At 38.1% G+C, this 27,720-nt stretch overlaps 1 protein-coding gene across 3 annotated transcripts in view; it reads right to left on the reverse strand.

Moving 5' to 3' along the window:
* The window catches only part of LOC139000635 (ubiquitin carboxyl-terminal hydrolase 9X), a 272,439-nt gene that overhangs the window by 169,784 nt on the left and 74,935 nt on the right, over positions 1 to 27,720 (reverse strand). For all 3 annotated transcript variants that reach the window (XM_070402776.1, XM_070402777.1, XM_070402775.1), the window contains exons 4-9: positions 23,242 to 23,321; positions 20,154 to 20,266; positions 17,135 to 17,353; positions 3,665 to 3,780; positions 3,222 to 3,473; positions 2,705 to 2,843 (exon numbers count right to left, since the gene is read on the reverse strand). In XM_070402776.1, the coding sequence (XP_070258877.1) occupies positions 2,705 to 2,843; positions 3,222 to 3,473; positions 3,665 to 3,780; positions 17,135 to 17,353; positions 20,154 to 20,266; positions 23,242 to 23,321 (919 nt within the window). The remainder of the gene's footprint in view (positions 1 to 2,704; positions 2,844 to 3,221; positions 3,474 to 3,664; positions 3,781 to 17,134; positions 17,354 to 20,153; positions 20,267 to 23,241; positions 23,322 to 27,720) is intronic.

Raw genomic sequence — 27,720 nt, forward strand, 5'->3', positions numbered from 1 at the left:
GGGCTGATCAGGGGGTTGGAGCGCCTTCCCCTGTCACGAACAGAGCAGAGCAGATAGGGAGGTTGTGGCCCCGCCTCCTGTCACTCACTCACAGTTTGGGCGCTGCCCCCTGTCACACTGATCCCGGTGCCGGGAGCCTCACTGCTCCGCTGATCCGGTGCCGGGAGGCATATTACCCTTTTACTATATAGAATAGAGGCCTGGTGCATGGGTGGGGGCCGGCTGGTTTGCCCTGAAGGGTGTCCTGGATCAGGGTGGGGGTCCCCACTGGGGTGCCTGGTGAGCCTGGCTGAGGGGCTGAGGGCCGTTTTCAGGCTGGCGGGTGACTAAAGCTCCCAACCGCTCCTTGTTTTCTTTTTCTTTTTTTCTATTCTGGGCCAGCTTTAGCTCTGAGGCCTCACTGCTGAAAGCAGGTTTCTGACCTTTACCTTCTGTATTTGATACAATGTTGCGGTCCGGCTGGCGGAAGCCCAGCTGACTAAAAGCCGGTTTCTGGGGTTTTGTTTAGCTTCTATATTTGCAACATAGTTGCTTAGACTTGCAGCTGAGAGGCCGGCAAGTCAGGCGGGGAACCTTGGAGTTCGCCATCACTGGAGCAAACAAGCCTCCCTGTTCGTTTCAGTGGATAACTGCCGGCCGCCATCTTGGCTGACACGTTAATTTGCATAAGGATATGCTGATTAGCCAATGGGAAGGGTAGCGGTCGTAGGCTAATTACCATGTTTCTCTTTTATTAGTGTAGATATTTAAATACCATTTAAACAAGAAAAATCAACCAAAAAATGAGTTCGCGTGTCACCTCTGACATGAGTATCATAGGTTCGCCATCACTGGTCTACAGTAATACTATTTCTCACTACCATCCAGTGTCTTCAAAACTTATTACTTTTATTACATTTTATCTTTTACACTATTAAGCTATAGACCTCTTTAATGTAGAGCTTATTCTTCATAGACATAACCCAAGTGCTGGCATACACTACCCACTCAAACAATATTATTGAGTAACTCATGTGGTATACTGCATGCTATTCATTTCAATAGTAAAATACAGACTGCGCAAAGTAGGTTCATAGTTTTTGAGTATGCAAAACATTATGTTATTATTTATTGTATTACTTTCTACAAAAACGGGTGTGAGCCTACTTTTGCCCCAACAAAAATTCACACATTTGTAAATATGTGAATATTTATGGTAAATAGTTTTCTTTCAATTTCAATAGCCATAGAGCAGTAATTTTAAAAATGCAGTCATTAAAATAAAATATTAATCCATGAATGTTATTTTTTAATGTAATCCCCATTTTAAAACTAAACTGAGGTGACAATTTATTCACTAAATTTTAAATCTACCCACCTATTCTGAAGATCACCTGTATCTGCTTTATTTTAACTATACCACCAAACGATAATCACAATATAAACACCTATATTAAACAATAGTAAATTAATGCTTGTCAAGATGGGAAAGTAGGTAAATATGATATTGAAATCCCCCTACAACCACATCAAAATTACAACTAAACCAAAGAATAACCTGAAATCTAGCTGCACAGAAGTTCTATAAGTAAGGATTTAAATATGAAGATATTTAAAATTGAAGGACATATAAAGAGCTTCCCAGACAAGAAAAAGCTATAGGAGTTCATCACCACCAAACCATTATCCTACATAACAAAGAGGTAATATGCAAATTGACCATCACATCCTCACACAAGATGGCCGACCCCATGTGGGCACAAGATGGCTACCGCAAGAAGGCCGGCAGGGGAGGGCAGATGGGATGACCAGGCCAGCAGGGGAGGCAGTTGGGGGCGATCGGGCCAGCAGGGGAAGGCAGTAAGAGGCGAGATCAGGCCGGCAGGGAAGGACAGTTGGGGGCGTGATCAGGCTGGCAGGGGAGTGGTTAGGGAGTGATCAGGCTGGCAGGCAGAAGTGGTTGGGTCTATCAGGCAGGCAGGCAGGCGAGTGGGTGGGAGCCAGCAGTCCAGGACTGTGTGAAGGATGTTTAAATGGGGGGTGGGACATTCCCGAAGGGGTCCCTCCCCCCTGTATAAAATGTTACAGGGTCTTCTTCAAGAAGAAAAAAAAAGATAAAAAGTATGAATAATAAATGGCAATAAATATATGTCTCTACAACTGAATCTAAACATACAAAATAAAAAAACAAGCTGATCAGAAACAGGCCACTACTATATAAATTCAGAGAACATTTTGACGGCTGCCAGATGGGAGGGAGTGGATGAAAAAGGTAAAGGGACCAAGGAAGTACAATTAGTAGTTATAAAATAGTTATGAAGATGTAAAATATAACACAGGGAATATAGCATTTAATTGTAATACCTATGTATGGGGTCAGATGAGTATAAGATATATCAGGATGATTACTTAGTAAGTTATATAATGTGTAATCACTGGGTGTAAGCCTGCAACTAATAAAATATTGTACGTCAACTGTAATTAAAATTAAAAATAAAAATACTTGAAGTAAAAAAACCCAAAACAAAAATATTAACTAAAGCTACCTATCATTTCTAATAAATCAATTTTTATCACTATTGTAAAGTTTAATGGTTTAATGATCATGAATCAATCTCCCAATGTCAATGAATAGTTTTTGTTATTGTTTCTACAAACAATTGGTGTCCACCATGTTTGCCTTAAGCAGGTTCTTATTCTTAAAAGAAAAATCAAAGGGGCTTACGGCCATTCGCTCAGCTGTCAGCCACTCCTCCTCCTCAGGATTACCAGGCCGATGTGTATAATATGATACACTAGATATAACTTTGTTAATTTCATTCAATGCATTCATCTTTCCATTAAAAGAAGAAATTTGCAACAATCTAGAAGAGAAATTAGGATTAAGTATTATTATAAAAAGTAAAGCAAATAATTATTTATGGAGGGAAATAGCTTATCTAAGTATCATTTTTAAGCGAAAAATTTCTAAATTTTTTTCAGTCTTCATCCAATTCTTCTGATTCTTTTTTTAAAATTTTATTGTTTAAAGTATTATAAATAGTAGTACATATGTCTCCTTTTTTAACCCCATTGACCTTCCCCTGGCCTCCCCTACCCCTCCGTGTCTTGTGTGTCCATTGGTTATGCTTATATGCATGCATACAAGTCCTTCGGTTGATCTCTTACGCCCCCCCCCCCCGACCTCCCGGCCCCAGCCCCAACACTCCCCAGCCTTCCTGTTATAGAGGGATATATCTTACCTAAGTATCATTTTTAACCGAAAAATTTCTAATTTTTTTACAGTTTCATCTTGTTCCGGAATCCTTGAAGCTAAATTCTTCAGAGATTTAATAATCATTGAAAGGGCATCATTTTTTGTTTCACTTTTTGCTTCTTTCTTCAATTCTTCTTCAGTTAAATTTTCTAAAAACTGTGTGACTACTTCTATAACTGGAATAAAGTATTTTTTCACTGTATGTTGACTGAGAAACTCATAGCATTGTCCAAATGGTCTGAAATAAGGAAAACATAAATTTCTGTAATGTCCAATAATTTTATCAAAACTGAACTAATATTTCCAATACTTAGAAAAAATTCAAGTGATTACACTTTAAAATAGAAAGCACTACTTGAAAAATTTCAGTGTATTTTAAGGCAGTAAGTTTTATACTACACTAAATATTAACTTTAAAATATAACTTACTTAATAAGGGCTGTAATTATTTGAACATTTAATGCTGATCCATTAATAAAACGATCATGCAAAATCTGGAACCCATTTAATGATCCAAATTTATTGATGAGATCCACTAGCCAACCCTGCAACATAGTTTATAATTAGTTAATTCTTTCCTTAAAGAAATAAAAAAGTTAATATCTAAAATAAGTCAGAATTAGAAAATTCAATAATAAAGTTACCTTTAAAAAGAATTGAAAATATTTTTATTATATGATCATACATATATTTATTCATTGAGACTTAAAACTTATCTTGCATCCCTTGAAACAAAACCACGCTAAGGTTACAATTACAGAGATTATAGGGGCAAGACTGGTTTTTTGTTCATATCCCACATATACTAAGTATCTATACTAATAAAAGGGTAATATGCTAATTAGACTGGGAGAAATTCTGAACATCCTTCTGGACAAAGCCATGGTGGTGGGGCTGAGGGAGAGGTGCTTAGGGGTGAGCAGGTGGCAGGGGGGGACAGTTGGAGGCGATCAGGCCGGCAGGGGGCAGCAGTTGGGGGGTGAGCAGGCTGGCAGGGCGGGGGGGGTGGGCAGTTGGGGGCAATCAGGCCGGCAGAAGGAGCAGTTGCGAGAGAGCAGGCCGGCAGGGGGGGCGGTTTGAGGCAAAGAGGCCAGCAAGGGGGTGGGGGGCAGTTAGGGGTGATGAGGCCAGAAGGGGATTGGGGCGATCAGGCCAGTAGGCAAGAGTGGTTATGGGAGATCAGGCAGGCAGGCAGGCGAGCAGTTAGGAGCCAGTGGTCCCGGACTGAGAGAGAGATGTCCGACTGTGGTTTAGCCCGATACCTGTGGGGTCCCAGATTGGAGAGGGTGCAGGCCAGGCTGAGGGAGAACCCCCACCACTTCCCTGCACAAATTTCATGCACCGGGCCAATAGTATCTCATAAACAGGAATTAGGCAGGGGTTGTGATGTAGCTAAAAACATTTACATATGTAAAAATGAAAAATGGAAAAGTTACATAAATACAAAAATCAAGTGTACAAGCATAAGTGTGGAAGAAATATCTTCAAATCTCGCCTTCCAAAATGCCACATTTTTAAAATTTTGTGGGGTTTTTTAATCCTCACTCAAGGTTATGTTTTTTATTCAAATTAGAGAAAAAGGAAGGAAATAAAATATTGATGAGAGAGAGAAACATCTATCAGTTGCCTCAGGTACTTGACCTGACTACAGATCAAAAACCACAACCTGGGTATGTGCCCTGAAACTGAACCCATGTGCCTGGAAATTAAACCCATGAAACTTTGATGTACAGGAGGATGCTCCAACTGAGCCACATTGGCTTGGGCCCAAGTGCCACGATAATAAGAAAATATGAACAAAAAACAGGAAAGAGCAAGCTTTTTACTATTTTTTTTTTTTTTTTGGTGTCAGGAGTGGGATAGGCTTTTTACTATTAATTGTAAGTAGAAATAATTTTTAATTTAAATAAAAAATTATTCAAGATACATGAGAAATGCTATTAAAATCTGTTAAATAATACACCATTAAATCCTAACTCAGCGGTTCTCAACCTGTGTGTTGCGAACCCTTTGGGGGTCGAACGACCCTTTCATAGGGGTTGCCGAAGACCATCGGAAAACACATATATAATTACATATTGTTTTTGTGATTAATCACTATGCTTTAATTATGTTCAATTTGTAACAATGAAAATACATCCTGCATATCAGATATTTACATCACGATTCATACCAGTAGCAAAATTACAGTTATGAAGTAGCAACAAAAATAATTTTATGGTTGTGGGTCACCACAACATGAGGAACTGTATTAAAGGGTCATGGCATTAGGAAGGTTGAGAACCACTGTCCTAACTAGAGGCCCCAGGGCACAAAATTAGTGCACTGGTAGGGTACCTAGTGGCTGCAGGCCAGGACTTCCCTCCCTTCACCTGGCCGGCCCGCCCCCTGGTCAAACTCCCAGACAACTCCTGGTCGAGGGGACAATTTGCATAATATGCTTTTATTATATAGGATTCTAGGTTTTATATCATACAAATCTAAATAAAATTTAAAACTGCAGTAAATTGACACTTTTAATTCTGAATGGATTTACTGTAACATTTTCCTAACTTTTTAGTTTCAAAAGGTTTATATAAGGAGTGACATCAGCAAGATGTAGATTATGAATCTTAAAAGCTTGTTAAATAACTTTATATGAGGCTCTAGGACGGGGTGGGCAACCCCTGGCACACGTGCCATCCCTCTCTTATAATCTTCCATTTACAATTTTTGTGAACATTTGAATGACTTAAATGTTAAATTACAAGGAACTGGCAAGATACTTGATGTTATGTTTGGTTACATAAAGGCTTTTGAAAAGAAACTGGAAGTCTTTAAGAGGGATGTGGATGGTGAGAGATTTAGATATTTCCCAAACCTCAAGAGGCACATCCAAAGACCTCCCAAAAGATGACAGAACAGACTGTCAAAGCCTTCAAAAGCAGTTTTTAAACATCATCGAGTCAACTATTGAGCAGTTCTTCTCAAGATTTGCAAAATTCAGAGAACTGGAAAAGACAGCAAAATTCATGAGGTTTCCAGACAGCATGAAACTGGAGGAACTAAACTTACAAATGTTTTCATGGATAGATATTGATGCCTTTGAAATGCAGTTGATTGAATTTTAGAGTAGCTCAATTTGGAAGCAGAAATTTATTGACCTTAGAGTTGACTTGGAAAACACTGAAAAAAGGCGATTAGAGACAGGAGTACCAGAGAGAAGTGTCGAAAACGAACTATTGAGGACTTGGAATACATTCCAGAAAATTTTTTCTGTTTAAACAACTTTGCAACAGCGTTACTCTCCATGTTTTCATCAACATACGCTTGTGAATCTTTGTTCTCAGTGATGAATTTTGTTAAGTCTCATAATAGGAGTAGCCTGACGGATGAAAGTAGTAGCTCATGCATATCTCTGAAGGTCACAAAATATAAACCTGAGGTAAAATCTCTGTCATCAGTGATGCAGCAGGAAAAGTCCCACTGATAATATCAAACTGAGTCATAAAGTTTTCTGTCAAACTATCTGTGTACATGTATACATTAAAAAATGTATTTTTCATCATCATATTTTGTGTTTTTGTTGCTCGAATGCATTTTATTATTTCTTCAAGGTATCAAGTAGGCGTAACATGTTCTCAAAAAATTAGGGTTGGCATGCAGAATAATTTTGAGTCAGAGATTTTGCTGGTTTTGGCATCCACCCTGCTCTAGGAACTAGTCCCAAATTTATAGCAACCAAGGAAATTCCATTCAAAAGGTTTAAGTGATTTCCCTGTATTTTTACTCACTTATTTCTATTCCTTATCTTGCTAGCGCAGTTTAAAAGAAGCAGTGGGCTGATCACCAGTTCTCTCATGTAAACTGAAGAGAGTAAGGACTGAATTTGTAACAGTATAGCCTGTCCATTAGAGGCCTGAGAAAATTGGTCTGTGTGACGTGACCTACCTTGGAAATAAAACAACCAAAAGTGGTTTGGAACCCAGGATAAAGAAAGCCACAGGAAAGAGCAGGCATATTTAATGAAAACCACAAAGGGACAATAGATACACAAGACTCCTTGGACAAATTACTAATTGTTAATTAAGGAGGAATTAAAACATTTAAAAGCAATCATGTAAAAGAGGAACAAGAAAAAAAAAGCTATTTGCCTTTTTACACAGAGAAGTCAAGGAAAACACATGCCTAGAAAAGACCCTGATGATCTATCTTAAGGCTTCATACTGAATTTATTAATGAAGGTCTTCCTTAGCAAGTAGCCTGTCTGCAAAACCTGGAAGTAGGCACTTTTTCAAATGCCCAATTTTCAACAAAAGTTGTAAAAAGAAAAAGGGAATTGTGGCCCATAAAAGGAACAATATAAATTTTCAGAAATCATTCCTGGAGAAACAGACATCAAACTTACTTGACAAATGCGCTGAATATGTTTAAGAGCAAACAAAAATACAAAAAAAAATAAAGATGGACTAGGAAATATGAGCAAAATGACATATACATGAAAGACAAAAGGGATATTCTGGAGATGAAAATATAACTGAACTAAAAATTTGCCAGAGGGGGTTGAACAGCAGACTCAAATAGACAGAAGAAACTGAACTTGAAGACAAGCCATTTGGAATTTCAAGTCTGAGGAGTAAAAAAAAGGAAGCAATAAAAAGCTAAAGAAAAGTGAACACTATTTAAGGCACATAAGAGAGACCACCAAGTATCAAAATACATACATTATAGTAATTTCAAAAGAAAATAGATCAAAAAAGGCAAATAGCTTATACAGAAATAATTTCCTCACCTTCCCAAAACTGAGGAAGCACCCAAAGGGACCCACATTAAGATACATTACAGGTTCCCCTGCTATCCAAAGAGGATTACCTTGAAACCTCTCCTACATGGAAATAGTGTAAAGTGAAGAGAAGAGTATCCTCCAGTTTCCAAGTCCGCAGTATACCACCTTACCTTTATGAAAGTCCTACATTAGTACAATAAGATTTATTTTCATAAAAACAAAAGCCCTGTTAAGATTTCTTTTGATTAGTAAAAATAAGTAGTAACACAGGCTTTTTTTTAAAAGCTAGTGGCATGAACTCTCAGAAAGTAGGAGTAATCATGTAATCTGTTTAAAGCCAAAAACAGGGGAGTAAAAAGATAAAAAAGCTCTTAAAAGCAGCAAGAGAGAAATGACTTTCCACATACAAGAGAGCCTCAGTAATGTTATCAACTGATATACCTCTAGCAACCCTGCAATTCATAAGGATGATACAGTTAAAGTGCTGGGGGGGAAATGTTAAATGAACATTATACATCCAACAAAACAGCTCTTCAAAAACAAAGAAGTAAAACATTCCCAGAAAGAGCTGAGCAAGCCTAGCATACTAGAAACCACTGTATAAAAAAATGCTAAATAAAGTCTTTCAAACTTAAAGACACTTAAGAGTAATTCAATGCTATACAAATATCTAAAAAGATCTAAAGGTAAATATATGGGCAAATATAAAAATCAGTATTAGTGTAATTTTATATTTCATGAGATTTAAAAGATAAAAAGGTAGAATAAAAATTAGAAATCTGCTAATGGGTACAAATATGTACATTTGTAACATCAACAACATAAAATATGGGGTGGTTAAGCTACAAAGAAGTGTTTTCTGTATGCAACTGAATTCATACTGATATCAGTTTAAAACAGAATGTTGAAACTTTACAATGCTATATTGAATTCCTATAGTAACCTTAAAGAACAAGAGAAAATGAGGAGGGAATGAAAACATATCAGTATAAAGAAATCAATTGAGCAAATAAAAGTCAGCAAGGGAGAAATGCACAATAAAGACATTACAGATCCAATAAAAAATGGGCAAAGGACATAAATATACACTTTTCAAAAGAGAACATGCAGAAGGCCAAGAGACATATGAAAACATGCTCAAAGTCACTAATCATCTGAGAGATGCAAATCAAAACAACGAGATACCATCTCACACCTGTCAGAATGGCTATCATCAACAAATCAACAAACGGACAAGTGCTAGCAAGGATGAGGAGAAAAAGGAACCCTCGTGCACAGCTAGTGGGAATGCTGGCTAGTGCAGCCACTTGGAAAACAATATGGAGTTTCCTCAAAAAGTTAAAAATGGAACTCCCATTTGACCCAGTAATCCCAATTCTAGGAATGTATCCCAAGAAATCAGAAACACCAATCAGAGAGGATATACGCACTCCTATGTACATAGCAGCACAATTTACCATAGCTAAGATTTGTAAACAGCCTAAGTGTCCATCAGCAGATGAGTGGATTAAAAAACTGTGGTACATCTACACAATGGAATACTATGCCACTATGAAAAAAAAGGAACTTTTACCATTTGCTACAGCATGGATGGAACTGGAGAGTATTATGCTAAGCCAGCGGTTCTCAACCTGTGGGTTGCGACCCCTTTGGGGGTCAAGCAACCCTTTCACAGGGGTTGCCTAAGACCATCGGAAAACACATATATAATTACATATTGTTTTTGTGATTAATCACTATGCTTTAATTATGTTCAATTTGTAACAATGAAAATACATCCTGCATATCAGATATTTACATCACGATTCATACCAGTAGCAAAATTACAGTTATGAAGTAGCAACAAAAATAATTTTATGGTTGTGGGTCACCACAACATGAGGAACTGTATTAAAGGGTCATGGCATTAGGAAGGTTCAGAACTACTGTGCTAAGCGAAATAAGCCAGTCAGAGAAAGGTAAATACCACATGATCTCACATGATGTGGGAAATAATGATCAACATAAACTGATGGACAAAAATAGATCCAGAGATAGATGACAGGGGAGGGGGAATTAGAGATCAACCAAAGGACTTGTGTGCATGCATATTAACATAACCAATAGACACTGGGGCGGTGGGGGCTTACCCTCAGGGGTGGGAGTGGCAGGGGAGGGTTAATGGGGAAAAAAGGAGACATATTAATACTTTAAACAATAAAGAAATAAAAAGCAGGTAGAAGGGGGAAAAAAGACATTATAGGACATACAAAGAAAATAATAGTAAATCCTCTTATGAGTAATAACTCTATGTATAAATGGATTAAGCCCTTTAATCAAACTACACAGGTTAGCAAAATGGAGAAGAAACCAGGATCCAATAAAATGCTGGCTTTAAAAGTCACTTCAGATTTAAGGAAATAGCTTAAAAATGAAAGGACAGAAAATATATTCTATGCAAATAGTAACAAAAAGAGAACAGAAATGGCTATACTAATACATTTTAAGTCAAAAGGATAAATTTACAAATGAATAAAGCATAAATTTACCAAGAAGATATAATTATTTAAATATCTCTGCACCAAACTTCAGAGGGTCCAAATATATGAAGCAACTACTATATTGGAGAAATAGTTCTATAATACTAATCTGAGACCTAATTATGCATTTTAATAATGGCTAGAACAATCAAACAGAGATCAGTACGGAAGAAATGGTCCAACACAATAGTACTATGGAACAATTCAACCTTTCAGACATCTCAGAACACTGTATCGCAAAATACACGTTTTTCTTAAGGACAATGAAACATGCTGCCAGAACAAGTCTATTAAAAAAAGAGTGAAATAATAGAAACTTTTTGGATGACAATGGAATTAACTGAAAAGCAGGAAACTGGGAAAATGAACAAATCTATAGAAATAAACAATATTTGTTTTTAAAAAAATGTCTTTATAGATTCCAGAGAATAAGGGGGAGGGAGAAAGAGAGAGAGAGAGAAAAAAACACTGCTCTAGCCAGTTTGTCTTAGTTGATATTGCAGACCAAAGGGTCCAGGGTTCGGTTCTGGTCAAGGGCATGTATTTGGTTGCAGGCTCCTCCCCAGCTTAGACCCTGGTCAGGTCTAGTGCATGAGGCAACCAACTGATGTGTTTCTCTCACATTCTCTGTCTTTCCCTCTCTCTAAAAATCAACGGAAACATATCCTCTGGTGAGGATTAAAAACAAAAAAAAAAAACAAGAAAAATGAAATAAAAAACACACGGTTAGCTGCCTCCCACAGGCAACCCAAATGTGGACTGAACCTGCGATCTGAGCATGTGCCCTGATCAGGAATCCAACAGGCAATCCTTTATTGCACAGAATGACACTCCCTCCATCTGATCAAACTTTCCAGGGCAACAGTAAATTTTTCACTAACTGTCAAAAAAAGAATCAATGCCAAAAGGAAAATTTATCATTTTAAAGACATTAAAGGAATAAATCTTGTCAACAATCTAACTTTACTCTTTAAGAAAAACCAAAACAAAATGCCAAACTAAATTAAAAAAGAGCAAAAGGACCATAGTTGATGTTGTTCAATGGTTAGACTGTCTGACTACACACCACAGAGTCTCAGCTTTGATTCCCCATCAAGGATAGGTACCTCAGTTTTGGATTTGGTCTCTGCACTAACTGAGGGAGCAAGTAGTCAATGTTTCTGTTTCTCTCTCTCTCTCTCTCTCTCTCTCTCTCTCTCTCTCTCTCTTCCATTACCCTCCTGCCCTCCGACTGTCTCTGAAAAGACAAAGGGGAAAATTATCCTCAGGTGAGGATTAACAACAAAAGAGGAAAAAAATAGAAAGGCTTAAACAAAACTGAGAACAAAAAAAAACAATAGAGGGGGGGGTAAAAAAAAAATCAACAAAACCAAGAATTATTTATTGAAAAAGATGAATTAGGTGAAGAAAGATAAAATACTTAAATAACTAAAATTAGAAATGAAGAGAAGTCTATAGATTTCACAGAAGTAAAAAAGATTAACACATACTATGAATAATTGTATGCCAAAATATCATCATATATGTATATAGCCTAAATATAATGTACAAAATAACACCTAACCTATACCACAACCAAATCAGGAATACAAATTGTGAACAGGACTATATAATTAGTGAAGGCATCCAAGTAGGTAAAAAACAGAATTATCTCTGATAATTATATTACAGAAATTCTATGTTGTTCTATATTCTTGATTTGTGCTTATGTGTGCCCATGAGTGTGCACTAAAACTATCATCTGTTTTCTGTTTCTATTGCTGGTCAGTTTTTTCCATGGGTTTAAATATTAATTCAAATGAATAAATTAAAATAGGATCTGAAACATTTGTAAAAAGCCATTAAAGATAGTAAGCCATTGAGATCCTACCATATCTAATAATAGACAAATATGGTAATTGACCGTATCTTCGCCACACCTCCCACTGGCGAATCAGCACAACATGCAAATTAACCACCAAAGAAGATGGCGGCTAATTTGCATACTGCAGGCAGGGCGGGACAGCGTGAGCCAAAAACTAGGCCCCCATATGCAACCACAGAAGCCGGCTGCCTGCAGCCCGTGATCAGATCCGATCCCGGGCAGCAGGCCGGCCCCAGAAGCCCCAGAAGCCACCTGATATGGTAGTAACTCTATCACTAAGCACTCTGAAAGTCAGTGGCATAAATGCACCAATTAAAAGACAGATTATGGGAGAAACCAAGATGGCGGCATAGGTAAACACGGGAGTTTGCTCCCTTGAACAACCACTTCAAAAATACAACTAAAAGACGGAACGGACATCATCCAGAACCACAGGAAAGCTGGCTGAGTGGAAGTTCTACAACTAGGAGGAAAGAGAAAAGCATACCGAGGCTCAGAGGAGGCGCAGTGCTGAAGTAAAATACTAAGGTTCGGAGTGCATGCGGAGCGGGCTGGAGGCTGAGGGCGCGGTTGTCGTTTTCAATCGGGAGGGAGTTTCAGGCTCTGAGCTCCAGTTCCAGGCGAGTCTCTAAGGACCCACAATCATACAGGAGAAGTGGGACTGTCTGGCATCGCTCAGAACCCTAGGGCAGCTTTCTCTCCATGGGGCTTGCAGCGACTACTGGGACACTGAGAAGCAGAGCCTCTGAGGGCAAGATTGAGAGCAGCCATAATTGCTAACCCCGCCCTGGTGATCCCGTGGGACCCACCTCACCCAAGCCCTGCAGGGAGGCTTTTGCTGGATAGCCTCAGGCAAAGGCTAGATTAGCACCTCCCTAGAGATCCAGGAGCCTGGAAATCCAGAGGTCAGCGTGGGACCATCCAGCTTGCAGCTCCGTGGAACCATAAAAGACACACTCAGGGGGCAGACTCAGTGAGCACCAAAGCCCCATCGAAGCAAGTCTAGCCCCAGAGGGGTGTCTCCAGCACAGAAGTTCTCCCACCGCAGACACAGCTGATTCTCACAGCCAATTGGCCTGGAGGTCAACTTCTCACAGTGATAACTACAACAATCAAGGCTTAATTACAACAAGACTGTGCACAAAGTCCACAAGGGGGTGCACCAAGAGTGTCTACCTCAGGTAATTGGGACACTTAGCATAGAAAGGCACTCTATCGACACAGCGAAGCATAAAAAATGCCAAGACAAAGAAACAGGACACAAACGACAGAATTGGAGGAAAGCAAACTGTTGGATATAGAGTTCAAAACCACACTTTTAAGGTCTTTAAAGAACTGTTTAGAAGCCGCCGATAAATTGAGTAAGGCCCTCGAAAAGACTGGTGAGACCGCCGATAAATGTAGTGAGATCCTCAAGAAATCTAATGAGACTCTCGATGTTGTGATAATGGACCAACTAGAAATTAAGCATACACTGACTGAAATAAAGAATATTATACAGATTCCCAAACCAGACCAGTGGGTCACAAGGATCAAGTCAAAGATTTGAAATATGAAGAAGCAAAAAACACCCATCCGGAAAAGCAAAATGAAAAAAGAAGTCGAAAATATGAAGATAGTGTAAGGAGCCTCTGGGACAGCTTCAAGTGCACCAACATCCAAATTATAGGGGTGCCAGTAGATGAGAGCAAGATACTGAAAACCTATTTGAAGAAATAATGACAGAAAACTTCCCCTACCTGGTGAAAGGAATAGACTTCCGAGTCCAGGAAGCGCAGAGAACCCCAAACAAAAGGAACCCAAAGAGGACCACACCAAGACACATCATCATTAAAATGCCAAGAGCAAAAGACAAAGAGAGAATCCTAAAAGCAGCAAGAGAAAAACAGTCAGTTACCTACAAGGGAGTACCCATACGAATGTCAGCTGATTTCTCAACAGAAACTTTGCAGGCCAGAAGGGAATGGCAAGAAATATTCAAAGTGATGAATACCAAGAACCTACAACTAAGATTACTTTATCCAGCAAAGCTATCATTCAGAAGTGAAGGCCAGATAAAGAGCTTCACAGATAAGAAAAAGCTAAAGGAGTTCATCACCACCAAACCAGTATTATATGAAATGCTGAAAGGTATCCTGTAAGAAGAGGAAGAAGAAGAAAAAGGTAAAGATACAAATTATGAACAACAAATACACATCTATCAACAAGTGAATCTAAAAATCAAGTGAGTAAATAATCTGATGAACTGGTGATTGTAATAGAATCAGGGACATAGAAAGGGAATGGACTGACTATTCTTGGTGGGGCGGGGGAGAAAGGGGTGTGAGGGTGAGTGAAGAGATTAGACAACAATCGTGCACCTATGGATGAGGACAGTGGGTGGGGAGTGAGGGCAGAGGGTGGGGTTGGAACTGGGTGGAGGGGAGTTATGGTGGGAAAAAAGAGTAACTAATGTAATAATCTGAACAATAAAGATTTAATTTAAAAATATAAAAAATAAAAAAAATAAAAGATTATGAGGGTGAATCAAAAACAAAACCCTCTTTAAATATAAAGACACATATAGATTAAAAGTAAATGAATTAAGCTGCAGCCTGTTTTGTTCAGTGGATAGAGCATTAGCCTGTGGACTGAAGGGTCCCAGGTTCGATTCCAGTCAAGGGCATGTACCTCAGTTGCTGCTTGATCCCCAATCCCTATCAGAGCATGTGCAGGAGGCAACCAATCAATGTGTCTCTCCCTTTCCCTTCACTCTCTCTAAAATTCAATGGAAAAATATCCTTGGGTGAAGATTAACAAAAACAAAGTAAATCAATTAAGTAACATTAAAGAGATTATAAGAAAAATATATTCCAAATTTTGTTAGTTGTATAATGGTTATGTTTAAATTACTAACACCTAATAAATTGGGTGAAGGTACATATAATATGCTGTAGTATTTTCTAGGTTTTTTTACATGTATGAGATTATTTCAAATAAAAATATTAAAAAATTAAAAATTAATAAAATATTGAAATGTGTATGCATTACATGAAAAATCTCCTAATTGCTTCTAGCATAATTTATTAAATTGTGCTAAAATTTACAAGGGTTCAATTAAAAAACATCTTAATTCTAAATGATATAATAGAAAATATATAATCGTGCAGTTATAAGCACTTATCTGAAAATAAAAATTTAAAGAAGGGATTAGCCCAAGAAAATATATGCACAACCCATGGACAGAGACAACAGTATGGTGATGGCCAGAAGTGAGGGGCAAGAGATGGGTAGAGGGGGAAAAAAGGAGAAAATAGGGTCATCCTATAAAATAATAAAAGGCTAATATGCACATTGACTGAACAACAGAATGGCCGGTTGCTATGCTCAATGCAGAAGCTGCCCCCTGGTAGTAAGTGCGCTTTCATACAGGGAGTGCCACTCAGCCAGAAGCTGGCTCATGGTTGGCCAGCGCAGTGGTGATGGCAGGAGCCTCTCCCACCTCCATGGCAGCATTAAGAATGTCCAACTAATGTTTAGACCTGATCCCTTGGGGGCCTAAGCCTTTGTCAGACATCCCCCGAGGCCTCCTGGCTGCCAGAAGTATGTCTGACTGCAAGCTTAGGCCTGATCCCCCAGGGAGTGGGCCTAAGTCGACAGATGGACATCCCCCAAAGTGTCCTGGACTGCGAATGGGCACAGGCCAGGCTGAGGGAAACCTTCTGAGTGCACAAATTTTTGTGCACTGGGCCTCTAGTATAATATGAAAAGCTAATATGCAAATTGTCCCCTCAACAGGGAATTCAACCAGAGTTCAACTGGGGGCAGCAGACCCGGCCAACTGCCCGAGGCCCCTCCCCCAGGCCAGCCTCGCCCCCGATCGACTCCCCACCCATGCACGAATTTGTGCACCAGGCCTCTAGTTTTAAAATAAACTCAGAGAATACGGACCCTTCTACATAGCCTGGACTAGCTAGTTCACTGTTTCTGGCTATTTTTCTTAGTTCTGTTGATGTGTTTTCTTCCTATTTTCTTTTACCTTCCTTGAATTAGTTATACTATAATTTGTAGATTTTATCCTATGAAACAAAAAACATCATAAAAGTTGTTTAATAGGCTCAGCAGGTATGACTCAGTGATTAAACATCAAGCCTTAAAACAGGAGGCCACAGTTTGATTCCCGGTCAGGGCACATGCCTGGATTGCGGGCTTGATCCTGAGTAAATGACATGTAGGAGGCAGCCAATTAATGATATTCCTCTTTCATCGATGTTTCTATTACTCTACTGCTCTCCTTTCTCTCTCTCTAAAAATCAATAAAAATATATTTCTTTTTAAAAAAGCCTAACAGTATGACATAAAAGCAAAACTGTAGAACTTAAACATTTTTGTTTACATGGTCTGTATATAAATGTATGTTTTATGCTTATAAATATATATAATAGTATCAACATGTACAGTTGATGCTCCTTAGTTATATTCTCTAACACCAAAGCAGCAAACACTGAATCACTGCTGCTATGGAAAATATAGATTAAGTTCCAATGGGTATATTCATTAACCAAGTAACATAATAGGCTTTGCTCAGGCATGAATTATAATGCGGCAGGTCATGTGGGGAATGTTAATAAACAATCTGTAGTAAATGTGTCTTTCAACAGAAAATCATATAAAACAAAGTTATGTTAAAAGGGAGGTTCATGTCATTTAAATGTTGACACAAATACAAAATAATTTTACTACTTAATTTTGATAATAACAAACCAACACACTTTTGGTAATCTAGGATCCGAAGAACAAGCAAATAATTCATCTTCAGACAACTGTGCACTTGTGAAAACTGATTCACATGGGCGTGTACCGTTGTAGATATGGAATTTACAATAAGGATTTAAGGCCATGGCGAGAAGTTCTAGAAGTGGAAACCAGTCTTGGGACAATGTGGCCACACAAAGCTCTACTAGGCGATGAGTATTATTAATAATATACCTCTGTTATAGGGGAAGTAGACAAAAAGAGAAGGAAAGTTAATTCAGAAAAAGAAAACATTGCAATTTCTAATAAAAAAACATTCTAATGTTGTTAATTTCTCCTCATCTATCAATAATAATAAAACGGTAATATGCTAATTAGACCAAACAGTCGAATGTCCCTCCGGACAGCCTTCCAGACAAAGCTGCAATGGCTGTGAGGGCTGAGGGCAGGCAATGGCTCTGAGGGCTGAGGGCAGGCCACCGTGGTGGCCGGCAGTGGTGGGGTGATGGGGAACACATTGCCCTGAGAGGCCCAGTCACTTCCCGGAGAGGATGTCCCCTGAGGGTTCCCAGACTGCGAGAGGGGGCAGGCTGGATTGAGGGAGATGCCCAGTGCACAAAATTTTGTGCACCAGGGCTCTAGTGCTATATAGTAAAGAGACAATATGCAAATTAACCCTCACACCCTCACAAGATGGCTGCCTACAACCAGGCCGGCAGAGGAGTTACTGAAGGGCGACGAGGCCAGAAGGGGGGTTAGTGAGGGACAACCAAATGACTGAACAGCAGGCTGCATGGGGCAACCAGGCTGGTGGGGCAGCCGTGAGAGCTGATCAAGCCGGTGGGGGGGTGGGGAAGGCAGGCCGTTGGGGTGACCTGGCCAGCAACAGGGGGCAGTTAGGGGAGCTCAGGCCAGGACGCAGAGGCAGTGAGGGGCGATCAGGCCGGCAGCGGGGGGAGCAGTTAGGGGCGACTAGGCAGGCAGGCAGGTGAACAATTAGGAGCAAGTGGTCCAGGATTATGAGACAAATGTCTGACTAAACCAGCAGTCAGACATTCCCCGAGGGGTTCCCGGATCAGAAAGGGTGCAGGCTGGGCCGAAGAAACTCGCCCCATGCACAAATTTTCTGTACCGGGCCTCTAGTATAATATATAAAACTTTAATATGCAAACAGACCAAACAGTGGAACAACTGAACCACCAGTCACTATGACATGCACTAACCACCAAGGGGCATGCATGGAACATGGTGGGCATCGGCTACGGAGGAATGGTGGAGCAGGTGAGCGGGTGAGCCAGACCAAGGAGGGGTGCTGGTCACTGTTGTTTACTGAAAATTCTTTGCTCCCACATGCTGCGGTCCTGCCTGGTGCTCACATCTGCTGCCGGCGCCAGAGCCGCCACCCACACCTGCTTCCAGTGCCCAACGCCAGTCTCGAATGTTTAGCGAAGTCAGTGGGTTCAATTGGTGGCTTCCAGCCAAGATCACCGTAAGGGCTTCTCCACCTTCCCCTGCTCCTGAGGGGCGATCAGGGTAGCAGCTGCCGTCTGCACCCCATTGCTGCTGGTGCCGGCCCCAATTGCTCTGCGCCGTCAGCAAATGCAAGCGGGGCTGGCGCCATCAGCGTGTGGGAACGGCGGTGGTGGGAACAGGGCTACAGGCAGACAGGGGACCGTAGCAGGAGGGGCTTAGTGGGAGCGCGGATGATGGGCTGAGACCTGCCCCTGTGCCCAACTCAGCCTCATGGCCCACCATTCCTTTCAAGCTGCACGAATTTGTGCACTGGGCCCCTAGTAGTTCTATATTGGTCACTTAAATTCTGCTTAATTTCACAAATATAGTGATCGAATAAATATATATCAGTAAAAATAAATTAGTATTTCATTGAACTCACCAAACTTCAAAAACTATTTTAGTAGGGTTACAAATGAACTAAGTACTATAGGCTAGCTATTTCATCTCTATGTCCATAGGACACATGTAAATGATCACTTTCTTTCTTCGGAATTTGTACTTTAAAGGCAATAATTTCAAAATGTGAACATTTAGAGTCATGTCCATTATCTAAGATGTGGAGATGTAATCTAAGCCTCAATTAAAAAGTCACAGGTCATTTCCAAAGTATCTATATCTACAACTAAAAAGTTACACATCCATCAGAAAATATTAGAACTTATATGCCACAGTCATTTTTGAGAAATGTTCAAGTTATGTTTTCTACAACAAACTCCACAAAAAGTATGTTTACTGCATAATTTCTGATTAATTCCATTTTTCTTTAATAAGGAGAAGTTTGAAGTACATTAGTTCAATAATTTTAATAAGATACATACTGTTTCATTTTCAAAATTTCTAGAAAATGAAGGTATCTTAGTCTATAGTAGTTTGCATTACTTTTGTCATAGACTGAAGGTATTCCTGTGAGTACTTGTGCTTCATGCTGTAGGCACTTGAGGATTCTATCAATATGAGAACACTTTAAATTCTGTTTGACTTGTTTTAAAGCCGTTGTTTGAATTAATATCAAACACACGAATGAAACTAATGAAAATACACAAAATGAAAATACTAGTGTCTAGTTCAAATTTCCACAGAAAACTTTCTTTTCTCTACCAGTTGCCAAGCTTAAACCATACAAGATTCCTTGCTTATCATTTCTGCAGGATGACTGTATTTAGCTGAAACTATTCCATTTGGTGTCCCAGCTAGATTAGAAGTCCCTAATTGCATTCCCTATCTTGGATATTTTTCTTTCTTAATGGTACATAAAATAGTGAACTCTTATAATATGTAATGTAATACATTTGATTAAATACAGTATCTTATATACAGTCACTTGGAATTCCAGGTGACAAACCAGTTTCATAACTAAAAATTTCAAATTAATTTGAAATGACTATTATTTTTTAAAAAGTACTTCAATTGTGTCAAATATATCAACAAACTTAATTATTATTCACTGTGATGTTTTCCAGAGACAAACTCACAGGGATCACCATGTCAATCTGATCCTTCAAAAGAAATGACAAAACTCACATGAATTTCAAACTTCCAACCACTCACTGCCTCATCCATAAGAATTTTCGTGAAAGATACAGTCAGCCCATCACAGAAAAAACGTTGACATGCTTCACTCTTCACATCAAGACCTAAGAAAAGATGAAAAGTTCAAATAAACAATGTAAAGAAAATATTTCTCTTGCCAATTATATCATTCAAGATATAAATTTTTAGCCTGGCCGGCATGGCTGTGTGGTTGAGCATTAACCTGTAAACAAAGTCTCACTTCGATTCCCGGTCAGGGCACATTCCTGGGTTGTGAACTCGGTCCCCAGTGTGGGGCATGCAGGAGGTGGCCAATTCATGGTTCTCTCTCACCATTAATGTTTCTATCTCTCTCTCCCTCTCTGAAACCGATAAAAACACTTTTTAAAATCAAGATACAAACTGCCCTAGCTGGTTTGGCTCACTGGATAGAGCGTTGACCCATGGACTGGGCTTGATTCCGGTGAAGGGCACATATCTTGATTGCAGGCTACTGCCCAGCTTAGGCCCTGAATGGGGCACATTCAGAGAAACCAATCGATGTGTTTCTCTCACACCAATATTTCTGTCTTTTTCTCTCCAAAAATCAACGGAAAGATATCCTCAGGTAAGGATTAAAAAAAAAAAAAGAACAAAGATACAAATTTTTAGAAGCTATATAGTTTCCAACTCACATAGTACTAAAATTTTTGAACCAACACATGGCATTATAAGAAATTAAAAGTAACTTACATTGAAAACATGTGGAGTCTAGAAAAGTGAAATGTTATATTTAATGAATTTTAGAAATACTGAGTTGCATTAAACCACATCAAGTCAATAATATTACAGTAACTGAAAATGCTTTCAAATGTAATACTGGACTTTCAACAAAGACAACTGGGGAGATAGAATAATGAACCACTTTACTAAGAAAAAATACAGTTCAAAGCTTTACAAAAATGACTGTGCTAAAATTTCATTTAACTGTCCCAGCAGGTTTGGCTCAGTGGGTAGAGCATTAGCTGTCAGTCTGAAGGGTCCTAGGTTCAATTCTAGTCAAGAGCACATGCCCAAATTGCAGCCTCAATCCCCAGTAGAGGGTATGCAGGAGGCAGCCAAGCAATGATTCTCTCTCATCGATGTTTCTATCTCTTTCTCCCTCTCCCTTCCTCACTGAAATCAATAAAAAAATATTTAAAAAAATAAATAAAATTTCATATCACTGTAAATCATCCGTTTACCACCAAATTTAAAAGATGAAAGTTATCATTTATTCCTAATGAGTCCTTTCACTTTTTGTTCTCTAAAAATTTTTAGTTTTTTAAATTTCTTCTGATTTAAGAAAATCAATAGTTTCATGTGCCTTTATATAAAAAGAAAATTTTTAACTCTTCACTGAAACTCAGAAATATGAAATGTACACAATATAATACAGTAAGTTTGGGTTTTAATTATAAAATTATTGATAGATATATCATGTAAACCTAGGACTTTCCTTAAAAACACTTAAAATTTTGTTTTATCGTAACCATGGTCCCTGAAAAAGAATGGGAAAAGTTCCTGCTAATGACATACATTCACTGGCAATCCTATGAAACAATGTACATTTTCAATTTCTCCTCATCTTCTACCTCGAACATGCCTAGTTCATAACTCATATAATTAATGGATAAATTTGCAAATAAAGTAAGTCTGAGTATTGAAAAACATTTGTTTACTGGTAAGATATTTTCAGTGACTAGATTATGTTAATAAGATTAAACTTAAACATAACAAAACACTCTTTAAATTACCACAGGATAATTGCTATTAGGTTCATTGAAATGATCTCCCTTCCCAGAGTCAGATTCAGCATCAAAATTCCTAATATACCAAAGATATTAAAATATTTACTAATGACATTACCACTCAATAAATACATCTTACTAAATAAACCATTTCATTATTTAATGACCAAGTAAAGAAAATGTTTTTTGCCCTTTGTTTTAAGTTGTAAGGCCTTGATCAAATAGAGATCAATACAAAGATTAGTCATTTACTAAAAGAATTCATCTGTATACAATATTAGAAAAGTCACTGAAAAATGATTAATTCCAAAATCAAACTTTTACTTCTAGCCAACAATAAAAATACCAGATTTTCTATACTGGTTGCAAAATACATAATTTTTCAAGAAAAAAACAAAAACAAAAACAAAACCTCACAACTTACTGTGTGTTTTTAAAAAAGTCAAACACGCAATACTGAGTTAACATGATATGCTGAATCCTACATGTCCCCTCTTGGGGATCGAATCTGAAACCATGGCATGTGCCCTGACAGGGAAGTAAACCCCAAACCTCTTGATTCATGGGGAGGACCCTTAATAACTGAGTGATACCAGATAGGCAAGTTCAAATATTTTTTACTGAAATTATTTAAAAAATAGCGTATTTCTCAATTATAAATGCTATAAGTGCAAAAAAGTAAAGACTTCTATTTGAAGTTATATTGTCATATAGTATTCTTTAATGATACCATTTCACATAACAGATTTTTTAAATCAACTCTAGAAAATTTTTTTCAACTTCTGAGTAACAACTCCTTTAAAAATATAATGAAAGAGATCATGTCCTTAGAAATATGATTGAAATGTAAAAGTCTATCTAAAATTTTTAAGTATTCAGATGTTCTTGAAAACCCTCCAAAGTTTCTATTAACCTTTGCTCTAGGTATACATAAGCATTACTAAGGAGTTTTAGTGAGATAGCATAGTTTCTGGAATACATAATAACTTCCTACTAGAGCAGTGGTTCTCAACCTTCCTAATGCCATGACCCTTTAATACAGTTCCTCATGTTGTGATGACCCCCACCCATAAAATTATTTTCGTTGCTACTTCATAACTGTAATTTTGCTACTATTATGAATCATAAGGTAAATATCTGATATGCAGGATGTATTTAGGCAACCCTTTGAAAGGGTCGTTCAACCCCCAAAGGGGTTGCGACCCCCAGGTTGAGAACCGCTGCACTAGAGAAAAGCAAAGCCACAAGAACAATGTGGAAGTATATGTGCAGCACACATTATGAAAAACATAGTAACCTTAAAAACTCACCTTTTTTACTAAGATCAATTGCAGCTTCTAAAAGTACTTCTAATTCTCCCTTTGGCAAGACAGGAACCAACCAACGAGACCTAAAAAGTATTACAAAATAAAAGGATGGTGCATTGGTTGAGTAAAACTCAGTGCTATAAATACGTTGCCTACTTAATTATTTTGACTATGAAAAAGTGAAAACAAACAAACCCTGACTATATTATATATTCACAATAAAATTTAATAAGGAGACAGACAACCTTTCTCTTTTGATTTTCAAAAAGACATTAAGAAACAGGAGACACCCCAAATTCAAGAAGATTGAAATCATACCAAGCATCTTCTCAGACCACAAGGGCATAATATTAGAAATAAACTACAATAAAAACAACCCAAAATACTCAAACACTTGGAAGCTGAATAGCATGTTATTAAATATTGATTGGGTTACCAATGAGATCAAAGAAGAAATTAAAAACATCCTGGAAACTAATGACAATGAAAACACAACAATACAAAACCTTTGGGACACAATGAAAGCAGTCCTGAGAGGGAAGTTTATAGCTCTACAGGCCTATCTCAGAAAACAAGAAAAAATGGTAGTAAATCATCTAACTCTACAGCTCAAAGAATTAGAAAGAGAGCCACAAGAAAAGCAAAGAATGAGCAGAAGGAAGGAGATAATAAAGATTAGAGCAGAAATCAATGACATAGAGACCAAAAAAACAATACAGAAAATCAATGAAACCAACAGCTGGTTCTTTGAAAGGATAAACAAGATTGACAAACCTCTAGCCAAGCTCACCAAGAAGCAAAGAGAGAGGACCCAAATAAACAAAATCAGAAACGATAGAGGCGAAATAACAACAGACCCCACAGAAATACAAATGATTGTTAAAAAATACTACGGACAACTCTACTCCAACAAACTAGACAACCTGGAGGAAATGGACATATTTCTAGAAAAATACAACATTCCAAAACTTAATCAGGAAGAATCTAAAAATCTCAACAGGCCAATAACTATGGAAGAAATTGAAGCAGTCATCAAAAAGCTTCCAGCAAACAAAAGCCCAGGACCAGATGGCTTCTCAGGGGAATTTTACCAAACTTTCAAGGAAGAACTAAAACCTATCCTCCTCAGACTACTACAAAAAATTCAAGAGGAAGGAACACTTCCAAGCTCATTCTATGAAGCCAGCATCACCCTAATACCAAAACCAGGTAAAGACAACACAATGAAAGAGAATTACAGGCCAACATCCCTCATGAACATAGATGCCAAAATCCTCAACAAAATCTTAGCAAATCGGATCCAGCAGTACATCAGAAAGATCATACACCATGACCAGGTAGGATTTATCCCAGGGATGCAAGGATGGTACAACATCCGTAAATCAATAAACGTGATACATCACATAAACAAATTGAAGGAAAAAAACCACATAGTCATATCAATTGATGCAGAAAAAGCGTTTGACAAAATCCAACACCCATTTTTGATAAAAACTCTCAGCAAGGTGGGAATAGAAGGATCATACCTCAACATAATAAAAGCCATATATGACAAACCCACAGCCAACGTCATACTCAATGGACATAAACTAACACCATTTCCCCTAAGAACAGGAACAAGACAGGGATGCCCACTCTCACACTCCTGTTCAACATAGTCCTGGAAGTATTAGCCATTGCAATTAGACAAGAAGAAGAAATAAAAGGTATCCAAATTGGAAAAGAGGAAGTAAAACTGTCCTTATTTGCAGATGACATGATATTATACTTAAAAAACCCTAAAGACTCCATCAAAAAAACTATTAGACTTAATAAAAGAATTCGGCAATGTAGCAGGATACAAAATTAACCCCAAGAAATCTGAGGCATTTCTATACACCAATAGTGAACTTGCAGAAAGAGAGACTAAAAAAGCAATCCCATTTACCATCGCACCAATAAAATTAAGCTACCTAGGAATAAACTTAACTAAAGAGGTGAAAGACCTCTACTCAGAAAACTACAGCACGTTGAAAAAAGAGATAGAGTAAGACATAAAGAGATGGAAGAACATACCATGTTCTTGGATTGGTAGAATCAACATCATTAAAATGTCCATACTACCCAAAGCAATCTATAAATTCAACGCACTTCCCATTAAAATACCAACGGCATATTTCATAGACCTAGAACGAACTCTCCAAAAATTCATCTGGAATAAAAAACGACCCCGAATAGCTGCAGCGATCCTGAGAAAGAACAAAGTAGGTGGGATCTCAATACCAGATAACAAGCTGTATTACAAAGCCACTGTTCTCAAAACTGCCTGGTACTGGCACAAGAACAGACATATAGATCAATGGAATAGAATAGAGAGCCCAGAAATCAGCCCCAACCAATATGCTCAATTAATATTTGACAAAGGAGGCAAGAACATACAATGGAGTCAAGACAGTCTCTTCAATAAATGGTGTTGGGATAATTGGACAGATACATGCAAGAAAATGAAACTAAACTACCAACTTACACCATACACAAAAATAAACTCAAAATGGATAAAGGACTTAAATATACGACGGGAAACCATAAAAATACTAGAAGAATCTAAAGGCAACAAAATCTCAGAAATATGCCGAAGCAATCTCTTCACCAATACAGATCCTAGGGCAGTTGAAACTAAAGAGAAAATAAACAAATGGGACTACATCAAAATAAAAAGTTTCTGCACAGCAAAAGAAACCATCAACAAAACAACAAGAAAGCCCACTACATGGGAGAACATATTTGCCAACATTATATCTGATAAGGGCCTAATCTCCAAAATTTATAGGGAACTCATACAACTTAACAAAAAGAAGATAAACAATCCAATCAAAAAATGGTCAAAGGACCTAAATAGACACCTTTTAAAAGAGGACATTCAGAAAGCCAAGAGACATATGAAAACATGCTCAAAGTCGCTAATCATCCGAGAGATGCAAATCAAAACAACAATGAGGTACCATCTCACACCTGTCAGAATGGCTATCATCAACAAATCAACAAACGACAAGTGCTGGAGAGGATGTGGAGAAAAAGGAACACTTGTGCACTGCTCGTGGGAATATAGACTGGTGCAGCCACCATGGAAGACAGTATGGAGTTTCCTCAAAAAACTGGAAATGGAACTCCCATTTGACCCTGTGATCCCACTTCTAGGAATATATCCCAAGAAACCAAAAACACCAATCAGAAAGGATATATGCACCCCTATGTTCATAGCAGCACAATTCACCATAGCTAAAATTTGGAAACAGCCTAAGTGCCCATCAGTAGATGAATGGATTAGAAAACTGTGGTACATCTACATGATGGAATACTATGCTGCTGTAAAAAGGAAGGAACTCTTACCATTTGCAACAGCATGGATGGAACTGGAGAGCATTATGCTAAGTGGAATAAGGCAATCAATGAAGGAAAAATACCACATGATCTCACTCATTCATGGATAACAGAGACCATTATAAACTTTTGAACAATAATAGATACAGAGGCAGAGTTGCCTCGAACAGACTGTCAAACTATAGCAGGAAGGCCGGGGAGGGGGGCAGGGGTAGGCGGGGTGGTAAGAGATCAACCAAAGGACTTGTATGCATGCATATAAGCATAACCAATGGACATAAGACACTGGGGGGTAGGGGAGGCCAGGGGATTGTCAAGGCGGGGGGGGGGGGGGGGGGGGGGCGGGCGGGGGGAGAAAAGAGAAATATGCAATACTCTTTGAAATAATTTAAGCAATAAAAAATATATATTAAAAAAAATAAATAAATGCAACAGAATAAATCAGACCTACAAACAGTAAAAAAAAAAAAAAAAAAAAAAAAAAGAAAGAAACGAGACAAATATCTGATTTCCCACTCAACTCAAATCAATAGGACATTTATCAATTTTTCCTAAAGATTATGGATTTGGAGTACTTATCATCATAAGTATACTTCTATATCAAAAGGCAATTAGACCATATTCAGAACTAGTGTTTCCCCAGTATCTTAAAAACTAACCACTACTTTCTAGAAAGAACTTTCTTCCATCTGTTCCTTATCCTTTACTAAAAACACAGAAATTTCCCCAAATACTTCTATTTTGATAAAGATACCTATTACAAATAATCTGTCAGACATAAATCAAAACTATCATTTTTTGTTGGTTTTAGTTCCACAAAAGGCTTATTTTTTATTTCCCTGCCCTTAGAAGTTACCATAACTCAGTTCTGCTTTCCTAATTACAAGTATACTGTCATAAAAATTAACCACCAGACAAATGATTTAAGCAACAATATAATCTATTGCAATAAAGTATCTGCTACCAAAAAAATGGATACCCCAGATATAAGAAAATTCAACTAACACCTCCAGTAATCAATCATAAATGCTTAAGAGCAATTCGCTACCTATAGCTCCAGGCTAGAAACTTAATACCTAGGGTCACATAGTATCCTTAACTTGAAATCTTTATTGATATTAT

This window comes from Myotis yumanensis, unplaced genomic scaffold (genome assembly GCF_028538775.1).
Source record: "Myotis yumanensis isolate MYYU_CA2020_CCGP unplaced genomic scaffold, mMyoYum1.0.hap1 SCAF_24, whole genome shotgun sequence".
Lineage (NCBI taxonomy): Eukaryota > Metazoa > Chordata > Mammalia > Chiroptera > Vespertilionidae > Myotis > Myotis yumanensis.